Source organism: Saccostrea cucullata, unplaced genomic scaffold, assembly GCF_032062105.1.
Source record: "Saccostrea cucullata isolate Sc308-1 unplaced genomic scaffold, CSIRO_AGI_Scuc_v1 ctg16381, whole genome shotgun sequence".
In the NCBI taxonomy this organism is placed as follows: Eukaryota; Metazoa; Mollusca; class Bivalvia; order Ostreida; family Ostreidae; genus Saccostrea; species Saccostrea cuccullata.
This window is the reverse complement of record NW_026938237.1, coordinates 1-11699: the sequence shown is the minus strand read 5'-3', so window position 1 is coordinate 11699 and position 11699 is coordinate 1. Positions and strand designations below refer to the sequence as shown.

Below are 11699 nucleotides of genomic sequence, written 5' to 3'. Positions count from 1 at the left end.
TTAAAGACACAATAGCTGATCACACTTTTTAAAAGGAAACTGTTTTTCAGAGCTTTTCAAAATTGAGAAAGTTAATATTAAGAAAATACTAGTTCTCTAACTCACGAATGTCGTATTGGCATGTTTCTTACCACACACATGTAATTTATAGCGAATTTTCCTTTACACTCTCCGCTTCTCAAAAAATCACGTCATGGCGACAGGTGTCACCGGAAGTGATCTCAATTTACTTTGAATAGTTTCAGGTGCATCGTAAAAGGGACAATGGAAACTAGAAAGGAGCCTAAGTCGGTTGGAAAGAAACAGAATGGTGCGTATATGATAAGATAAGGTACTATGCTGTGTAACTTTTTTTCTGTTAATTTTTGGGGGAATGAATTATGTCTGTCTGGAAAAATTCACGACTTGAAACACTGTATATAAAAGATGTTTGGTTCATGGTAACAATAGAAACCTCCCCAAAGACACTTCCTTAGCAAACAGTCAATTTTTCGATTTTGTAGGACAAAGAGACACTTATCTTTAAAGAAATTGAAATCTCGGCTACAATAGGTCTGTCCCTAAAATATCAAACTGCTCCAATTAAAGTAACTTCTCAGGTACAGGCGAAAGCTCAGTCCTAGTTATTAGGTATCAATCAGGCAAGGTCTAAAGCTAACTTCCACTTGATAAAATATCTCTTCTGAATTCTCATATTAAAATATTTCAGTTGCATGCATTTTAAATATCATATACAGGGTTATTTCCAATGGCAAATATGATTTTAATTTTGCAATTTTCTACCAAATGTTTTCAGGTTTTTGAGACACACATGCTTTTGTTCAACAGAATTTGTAAAAATGTAGTACAAACATATTTAATATGTACCTAGATAAATGTTCTAGTTGAAATAGTTTTTTTAAATTTTCAATCAGGATCAGCTGATGACAAGAGAAAGGTAAGACCAAGGAGAATTCCAGACGAACAAGTTGGCCGTCAAAGATAGGAAACGTAAAGGTTGGCGCCGGCGATACCGCGGGCTCAACAAATCCAGAGCTTAAGGCTGCGAGGCATGCAAAGATAGATGGAGATAAAGGGGAATCTGAAACTGGGTCTGGTGATCAGAAAAGCGGACAAAGAAAGTCAGATATAAAGTATGTATATCGAGTCCTTCGGCCAGGCGAAAGATATGAGAATGGACTGTATCCCAAGAATATACACTCGAGTATAACTATCCAACAACACGTGGAAATTAAATGGGAAGCAAATGCCGAGAATCGAGATACATTTCTTGTTGCAGAAGGCTTTGTGCCATAAAGAGGCTGGGAAAGTTTACTAATAAGCCAAATCTAGTAAGGGATGTAGTAAGGATAATCATTAGCAGACTGAAAACCAACGCCCGAGTGATAGATCTAACTAAAGTGGAAATACGCGAACGTCACATCGAGCGCTCGTCAGTGGCCTGGGGATACGCTGAAAGATTCGAGGAAGTCATCTTAGAGCCAACATCTCATGTACCTCCAGAATGTTTAAAGAAAATTGGGGAAATTCATAACAGAATTTTTAGAAAAATATAAACTGTGATCCTGAAAATGCTTCACTTCCAAAGGATGGTTAAACACAAAGTTCTATCTTATCCATCTTGGGTACTTTTTATCATCTGTAGTCTGTAAGATTGTTCCACTTTACAAAGAAATATTTTTGAAGTTTTCTTTTTTTGAAACAATGAAGAAAAAAAGGAAATTTAAAGATGACCAATTGAGAGAGAGAGAGAGAGAGAGAGAGAGAGAGAGAGAGAGAGAGAGAGATATTTCAATTCCTTCGTGACAACAAGTTATTATGTAGGAATTTCTATTGCAGTTCTGACTGTATAGTTGAAATATTTTTTTTATTTTTTTTTAGCGCATATCATTTCAGTTCAAAGTAAATAAATGTATTTTTAATGGCAGCAAAAGGAGGAGGATATCTTTATTATTTTCATATGTATTTGTTATTATATATTATGAATTTATAATTACTATATATTTATACATGAAATATATGTATAAAATATTCGATCATATGTACACACGTTATGTATATGTAAGAATGTTATATAGAATGCAAAATTCATTAAAATAAAATATATTAAATAGTACTTTTATACTAATTCGTTATCATAAAATGCTTAGGAAATACATGTTTGTTTTTTGTTGTTGTTATATTTGAATATGTAGTTCAAACAAATTTACAGAATGCCCCCCTGCTTTTAATGTAACTATTTAGTGTATGAAATGTGATTTAATATAAAACATATTGTGTCAAATATGTACACCGTATAATACGTCATTCCATATTTATGAACAAAATTAAAATCTTCGAAAATTAGATCAAGCATGAGGGTCGAGGTCAAGGGGTAAAAAACTATAGCATGATAATAATCATCATCTTACATGATAGTACATGTCTAATATGAAAGTCCTATCCTGAAGTTATAAGGAAAGAAATATGCATGTATAATTTGAAAGCCCTATCTGTTCTTGTTCAAATTTATGACCAAGGTTAAAGTTTCTGAAAAAGTGTACCAACCTTCAAGGACTATGATAGATACCAAAAATCATGGTATACATGTATTTAGAAAAGTCTTATGACAGGTAATACACATGTTCAATAAGAAATATTAATTTTTAGTCTGTGATGTTTTCTATTTAAAAGAGAATAGGCAGTTTTAATTTTGTTCTTTTCTTTTTGTTTTGCTTATCAGCTTTATAATAATTTATTTATTACTTTACATTACTTTACTTTATTTTTTCCGAGCCTCTCCCCTCCCTTTTGATTAATGATTTTCATGTTCATGTTTTTCAAAAAATAAATTGCCATAATATCGGGCTCGACCTTTCAAAAATTGTGAACTTTCATTTCGAGTTTTCTCAGGTTTTGATAGAAAACACATGGCTAGCATATTCAGACCGAATTATGACCAAAATATTGTTAACAATTATCATATTCAGTCTTGATGCTGTGTGACAAAGACTCCATTGAATCTATTCAGCAGTACATCATCAAGCTGACGGAATTTCTCTCTCTGTATACATGGATTGTTGACGCCTATGTATCGGTAAAACTGCTTTAAATTTTTATGCTTACAATTTGTTGAAAACTCGATAAAGACAATAAGACATGCATATTTTAAATTTTGACGTGTTTGTTTAAAAGATGGTTTTCAACATTTTTGTTCCCTATCATATATTTAAAATAAAAAAGAAAAGAAATAAAAGAGACGAAGTTACTTAATGTTACGAGTTGAGAAACATTTTTTTTTTAGTCTGTCCCACCAAGTTACTGTAAGCACTTTTCGCATAATATCTCAAAATATAATATGTTTTACGGTGTGACCGTTGGGGCGAGCGCAGTAACACTTGAAAAATTGATCAGCCACTTCAAACATCAAGCCGCGCGATACATCTCGGCTACCTGTGACGTCACACGACGTCACGGAGCTCGTCGGAGCTTACGGAGACAGCCGAGCGTCTGTTTGAAATCATAAATCTAGTGCATCATTTGGGTAAAAAAAAATTGCAGAGTTATTTTTTGCTTCTTTGAAAGGTTTTTACATACTGAAAGCCGTTTAAGCTTTACGTTATTATTTATTTATTTATTTGCGCAAAGGACATTGGGTAGTGTGATGTTATATGAGTTATTGGACTTATCCGGAATTGGTCAGGTCGACCGTTATGTGTTATGCTTATGTATGTAATAAAGATCATTCTAGAAAGCACATGGCGACTTAGTAGTCGTGTGTTGTTTGTCTCAGTAAAAAGACAATCGCAGAGGCCATAACAGGTAGTGCAGGAATTCTGGGAATGTTGCACAGAGAAATTTGGCTGACGTATGTACAGATTTCAATCCGAGTTTCCTCTGTTCTTACACGTTAGTCTATTGAGCTCGCTTTGTGAGCGTCGCTTCGCGACGCTCGCTGCGCTCGCTATAAATTTCTTGGCTTTAATAAGTGATAACTAACTTGATTCTGACATATCACTTCTTCGCTCTTATTTAACACATGCAGTTCTGTTATCAGTGTGTTTTGTTTATTTTCATTGTATATTTTAGGATTACTTCACCAAGCATCACTGGGATAACCTCCCCTCAGTGTGGACAGAGTCCCTTCTTAACACAGAACCTACAGAACTGGTGTGGCTGTTAACAGAGGAAAGGTCAGTGTCTCATACATATTTGTGTAACAGGCGGGGAAAAATGTCGGCCAGACTGAGACTCCATCCCAGGACCTTCCGCTAACCGGCAGGTGTTTTAACCACTGAGATAGCTTGCCAATATACCTGTACCCAATCCCCGTTACACATGTAACAGTGCATATCATTCATTAATGACAGAGTCCCTCTAGTATGTGTAACAAGAAAATGGAAATTAAACAAGTTAAGGCTTGAAATGATTAATTCCTATTTCATGTTTCAGTCAGGTATCCAGGGTGTGGCCTCTCTCACTTCTTGCCTTCAGACAGTGCACACGTACTTACTCACTAGCAAGGTCACAACAAGAGGTCAAAGTACAGGACCTGTCAAAACTTTCCTCACAAAGATATGTACAGGGTGAGACTAAAATCTTTTCAATCAAAAATAATACTTCATAAATTATTATAATTAAAATTAAAAATAAAATCCATCTAATTCATAACTTTTAAAAAAAAAATTATTCCAGTAGTTTTATTTTCAAAGTGACCATTTTCCTCTGATATCAAAAATGTGTATTGCAGTAAAAATCAGTCTGTGTTGTGTTATTTTTATTCAGATCAGGAAACCAGCTCAGTTGCTCAACGAGTCTCAAATCCAGACACAAAATACTATGAGTATCTCAGAAAGCATGTAAAACCAAAGAAACTTCATGAAATCAAAAGTCTTGGAAAGGTAAACTATTGTCTTATAATTAGACTTTGCTTCAACAATTCAATTATGCAGATTGTGATTCAATATTGTGGTATCATGTAATACTAATGCATTTATCTTCTAATTTCAAAAGCAAGAATTACATATGGGATATTATTTCACTTTGCAAATATTTTACATACATTAAAATTCACTTATTCTTATGTATCATTATTCACAAAATCAAGACAAGATTCGGAATTACGCAACCTACAGATTAGACAAGTTTCACTCTATTATGACGATTTTACCCTTACTTTGGACTTTTAGTAGGGTGTGACTTTCTTGGGGCTACGTAATGACGAATAATAGTAGATTCTCATTGGTTACGAAATTAATACCATCAGGAACTTAAAATTGTGGTTGACAATGATGAGACAACTTATGCCCCACCTCTGTGCCGTGATAGAACTTTTAATCGGCTATTTACTACACCAGTTGACATTCGCCAGCAATTCTTTCATATGCATATTTCAACAGTGAAGGGAAGGTGTGTAAATTTCAGAAGCTAATTAGGCAACCTCGAGAATGCCATGCCGTATTGAAAGTAAAAAATAAGCGAGTAATTCTTCTAAAATTAGGTTCTTCAGATCAGGATATTAAATTCTTTATTGACTTTTATAAATTAAACAGAGACATCACAAGCACTAAAAGTGCAATGATAAATCGTTTCACGGTCTGTGGTTTATTGTTTCATCAAAGGTCGTACGCCTAGTCGTAGCGCTACGCCGGTGTAAAGTCGGGACTAGCGCAAAGAGTTGCGCTTCATTACAGAGCGTATCGTTACGCCTGACTAAATTTAGGCCAGAATTTTACGTCTACTCATGGGTAGGCGTAAGTTCGGGCGTATAGTTTAAATCAAGCAATTTTATTTATTTTAAAACAAGTTTGCGAGTTCTAAAGAAAAAGTGCAGTTCTAAGAAGTCTTTTGAATAAAAACAATGCATTATATAATTATACGTATACTATGAAGAGGGGGGGGGGGGGGCTGCTACAAGCACTTGGGGACATGGTTGATTGGAGTAATACCATGTTTAATATTTTAATAATTCTTTTCTGAGAAGATAAGATTGTCTTATTAGAAATTTCTTCGACCACCATTTCTTACATATTGACAATGCATTCATACCCATTTGATTATTGTATTGTATGGTATGTAAACAAATAAATACCGGTAGATGGAACTCTTAAGTTGAAAGAGAATTTATTGTCTAAAGTTGTCCGAAGCAAGGTATGTGTCCGATGCATGGTGAATTCACCCTATAAGTTATTGTAAATCGACTATACATATACATTGTATTACTATATTTATATACACCCGCTTGAAAAGTGGGAGGGTATCTAGTAATTGGGATGTCCGTCCGTCCGTCTGTTACGCTTTGGGGTACCCATCTCTTATCCGCATCTCCTCTCATACTTTTGAATGAAATTTGATGAGACTTTCACAGAATCATTATACATATTGTCATTGTGCCTTATTTTACTTTTAGATCCGACACATATTTTGGGTTTCCCATAGCAAAACATGGACCTTGCCGTTATATTCATATAGGAGGCGGGGTTTATCATTTTTGTGAGGTCTTTGCTCACAGTACCTCTAGTTATATATTCTGTTTCATTCACTAAAAAGCGACCCATTAAAATTGTCTATTTTGAAAGAAAAATTCCCAAAAATATATTTGAACAAAAAATTGGTTTCAAAAGCACAGTACTCCTCTTTCTGGTTATTTTCAACATTTAAGAAAAAAATTACTTTTCTTGAAACCAAATAGATTTTTTTATCATGTTTGAAGAGTCAATTTCTTATTTACTTCTCGTCCACTTGCGTGAATCTAGAGGGATTCGTAGAGAGGGTCTAAAACCTCCCGAATTTGCAAATTAATGAACGTTAAATGTACAGGGTTTGGGTAAAGTAACTATTTGTTCTAGATATCTGGGACAAGTGAAGTCCCCAGCGAATTAAAGACGGAACCCGGGGAGGGGGGTCTCATAGACAATAAAAGATTTTAAATGGGGAAAATATTAAATTTATTACTTTTATTATATCGATGTAAGACGGTGATATTTATACGCATTAAGTTCAAGATATGAATTATTCCTAAAAATATTTTTTTTTCTCAGACAAACATTGATGCAGTTCTAAGACATCTTTATTTTTCATGAATTCATCCAAAAGAGTCAATCTTATATAGTATTAGATAATCTGAGCGCATATATAGCATATTTAAGATGATAACGCGAAGATACATGTTCTTGATTTCCCGCATAATTTATTTTTTTTTATGAAAAACAAAATAAAGAGTAACTGTAACTTTATTTTAAAGACAGGAAACACACAAGCAGCGAATTTCTTTAAGAATATCATTGTATTAATTTCTCTCTCTCTCTCTCTCTCTCTCTCTCTCTCTCTCTCTCTCTCTCTCTCTCTCTCTCTCTCTCTCTCTCTCTCTCTCCTCTCTCTCCGTACTTGTAAAACGGTGGATTAAATTCAAGCTGCAGATAGTAATTTTTTTCTATGACAGCATGTACCTAGAGTCTAGTATTTCTGAATTATTTTATGAACCTAAATTTGTGCAATTTATATAAACAATATTAAAGTAAATCATTTGATTGAATTGACAAAAGTTTAAAAGACTTAGAGAGGATTGTTTTACATGTACCTTTAGTAAGTAGTTAACATGTAAAAATTATTTCTTGATTCAAAATATACACATATGTAAATCGTTGCATTTTAATACATTATTTTTACTTGCAAGTATACATTTCTTATGAAAATAAAGTTTTAAAATCTTATTCTGTCTCAAACTCAATTATTAGTATTTATCAGTAGAATCAGTTTTTATCGAAACATGAAATTGATTATCAAAGGCGAAGTCATTAACCTGTATCAATTTCGGGAAGAGAGGGGGAGGCTGTATTAGGGACCAGGCAAATTTTATCACAATGATGGGACCAGTACAAAACAAAATTATGATTTTAGAAAAGTAAGTGTTCCATGGCATTCTTTTTTTTTTCAAATATCGATGAAAGGTTTTTTATGTGTTCATTTTCATACTTTGTAATATTTTCCTTTAAATTGAAGAATTATCTTGCCATTTGCATCTCTAATTTGAGTTTCAAAGATAAGACTTTTTTCGAAACAAAAATTAAACATAATGAATATTTCTTTTGGGTAAAGTACTGTAATTCATTGAAAAGAAAAGTGTCCCATGTGTACTTAATGCTAAAAATGTTTCTGTCCCATGATTTTCTTCGATTGAAAAAACTCATTGTTCCATGCCTGTTTGTATCGGTCTGATCACTGTGATAAATTTTGCCTGGTCCTTAATTAAAATTCCAAAATAAAAAGTTTAGCTTAATTCTGAAATACATGTACGGTCCTTTTCTTCCTTTCAATTTGTACATGTAAGACTTTTATTATTTAAATGTTGAAAAAAAAAACCAACAAAACAAAAAAAAATATTTATTACAAGATACATGTCTCCTACATGACCCTATAAATCTACGCTTGTTTCAATCAGTGTAAGTATTAAATTTAATATCTATAGGTTGTGTTATACATGTATTGTACTTTGACGTGCTACAATTTATACATGTTTACAGAACGCACTGGAGAATGTTTATGTTTTGAAGCCTGCGCAATGCAACGTTGTCAAGGACTTAGTCCTGCGACTAAGCGTATCGTTTACGACTAGACTTAGGCCACTTGGTGAAACGCAAATTACGCCCGACTAAATTTTGGCGTAAGTCCCGGAAATACGCCTAAGCTAAGGCTTAAATCTACGACCTTTGATGAAACGAAGTGCTTGAGTATTCTTAAAACGAAATTTTGTTCCCCATAAATATTGTCCAGATGGTGAGGCCTCTGAGCTAATGAGGTGGTCGGGGATCCTTACTCCTCCTTGTCACCTGATCCTACCTTAAATTCTGAGATCCATTAACAATCACTTTCATATTGTAAATTGTGGCCTAGTATTTAAAGTATAGTCATATATACAGGTTTGTTGTGCAAACTGCTTTCACTATTTAATACCAGTCTTTTATTCTGTTTTCTAACGTTTCATATAAATTATAGGCGATTCTTCATTTATCTTGATTTCTTTTTATGCGCCCGATGAAAGATCTGAGGCGTATATTGTTTTTGTCCTGTCTCTCTGTCTGTTTGTCTGCAAACTTAAACCTTCGCCATAACTTTTGAACCATGAATGGTTGAGACTTCATATTTGGTATGCCTAGTCCACCAATAAAGCTCTTTCAAATGACACCAAGGTCTATGACCTTGTGACATTGACTTGTGACCTATATGCTAAAAATAGGGATTTTTTGCAAACTTTAACCTTTGTCATAACTTTTGAACCATAAAAGATAGAGACTTCATATTTGGTATACATACAACACTTATTCAGCTTTTTCAAAAGACACCATAGACAATGACCTTGTGACCTTGACTGTGACCTAAACGCTAAATATAGCTTTTTTGACGGCAAACTTTAACCTTTGCCATAACTTTTGAACGAAGAAAGACAGAGACTTTGTATTTGGCATGCATACTTCACTAATGAAGCCCTTTCACACGACACCAATGTCAATGACCTTGTGACCTTGACTGTGTCTTATATGCTAAAAAAGGCTTTTTTGAACCTTCACCATAACTTTTGAACCATGAATAATAGAGACTTCATATTTGGTATGCATACTTCACTAATCAAGATCTTTCAAATGACACCAAGATAAATGACCTTGTGACCTTGACTGTGACCTTTATGCTAAAAATATGTTTTTTTAAATTTGTTGCCGCCAGGCGCATAGTGTTTCACAAACACATCTTGTTTTTCTGTTAAGAATTTTAATGATTGTCTAATTTTTTCATGATAGTGAAGTCTTTATTATATTATAATAAATAAAGTAATTATTACTTTATTTTTCCCTAGAGATGCTCACAGACAGATCTCAAAGGTAAGCACTTTTTTTTTTGTCTGATTTCAGAAGTTTCATACATCCAACATGTCCAAATACAGGTAAACTTCGGTATCTCGACATGGATATGTCGACAACCTGGGATATGTCGACGTCTGTGCATGGCCCCGGCATTATTTACTATATAAATGATTTGCAATGATTTACTGTATATTGACTCAAAGTTTGGCTTTTCTGATCTACCTCTTTGATTATACCATGTAAAGCATGGCTTAAAAAAAAGATTAATTAATTTTATTAAACTTTTCCTGTACTCACACTTGTTTAATGGGAAACACTCTTTTCTCCTAAAATTCCCTGTGATGTGGATATAAGCAAACCATTGCAATCTGAAAGTCAAATCTGAAAGTGTATAAGATTTGCTTTCTATTCATCATGCTTTCATCAGGTGTATCATATTTGTTATATGTGCCTCTATTTGAGACTATTAAAAATTGGTTATTATTCTTATTTATCTATTATACCTTATATGTGTCAAAAAATTTGAATCGTAATTGGTTATGCAGGGTAAAGGTCACACTGAGACTGAAAGTGAGACTGATCTTCCTTGTCATGTGACCTGTTACATCACAGCAGACACAACACAGGGGAAGTTCCTAGACATTATACAGGAGTCCTTCAACAGGTCTAAGGTTGGCAGCTATTGTAAAGCGGAAGGTGACGAAGGGTTTACAAGAGAGACTACACAACATGGACTTACTAGTGGTTCAAAGATAGACGTGATACAATCTGCATCATTAGATGACCAAAAACATTTTAAAAGTTGTGGTAGGGAATCTAATAAAAAACCCAAACTGACAAGCACTGATATTAAATGTGATAATCAAGAGAAAGATTTGACTTCTCCTGAAAGTGTTCAGAGTAAAAGTAATTCTTGTGGGCATATTCCAAGCAGCAGTCAATTGTTTTTTTCAAACAATTTCTGTGATAACTGTAAAAAATATTCATCTTCTAAAGAGATTAGCATATGTGATAGTGATATAAAGACACAAATGGAGACTGGAGAAAATTCTGGATTTATGTGTGATAGTAAATCTGCTGAATGCACTGATAGCCTAGACATGCCAGGATCAGATGATCAGATATACCAGACTGAGGAAGGTGATTCTTTAAATGGAGAACTCCATGGGAAGACCCCTCCAGCTAGACAGCAGTTTCTCCTGACTGGACTGCATGCCTGCGGAGATCTAACTCCCACAATGCTCAGAGTGTTCACTTCCTGTCCAGACATAGTGGGACTGGCGTCTGTCGGCTGCTGTTATATGAAATTGTCTACTTCACTGTAAGTAATGGTAATGTGTTAAGATTTCATTCCTACATTTCTTTAATTTTTGATTGGAGTAATATGATTTGGAGCTTATATATTTTTTTTAGTGGAGAGAAGAATCAGTGAAAATTGATGAAGTTAAAAGTTTGAATACCCTGTTACATGTACAAGTGAATTATATTCACATTAAACGATTACAAAAGTGTTTTTTTTTTAAATATTTACTTTGTAAACGAAGTTATTTGAATTGATTTTTTCTGACTTTGCTTTTTAGGAACAGTAAATCAGACCATGTGGGGTACCCCATGAGTGATTTTGTAACCAGGTTACCACACTCGGTTCTTAGTTATGAAGCCCGAGAGATGGCCTGTCATTTTGCAGATTCCTACATCCAAAGATTGAAAGGTAAATTGACAAAATTCAAGTACACTGTATGTGCAGCACTGTTAAGGCCTACTATGAGAAATCAACAGAAAATAGATGAGAAAAAAAGGGGTTTTTTTAAAAATGAATTTATTTTAATTAAGCTGTTTTATTATCACAGAACTTAAATACTT

The 11699-nt window shown here is 33.9% G+C and overlaps 1 protein-coding gene across 1 annotated transcript; it reads left to right on the top strand.

Annotated features, from left to right (window-relative positions):
- Positions 1-2953: 2953 nt before the first annotated feature.
- On the top strand, positions 2954-11547 carry LOC134249678 (uncharacterized; the record flags this gene model as incomplete). The annotated part of the gene is made up of 8 exons (XM_062732004.1): positions 2954-3076; positions 4069-4172; positions 4432-4565; positions 4765-4880; positions 5246-5300; positions 9805-9854; positions 10382-11157; positions 11417-11547. Coding segments are annotated over 8 exons (1489 nt in total), but the record flags the coding sequence as incomplete, so codon positions are not given.
- Positions 11548-11699: the final 152 nt, after the last annotated feature.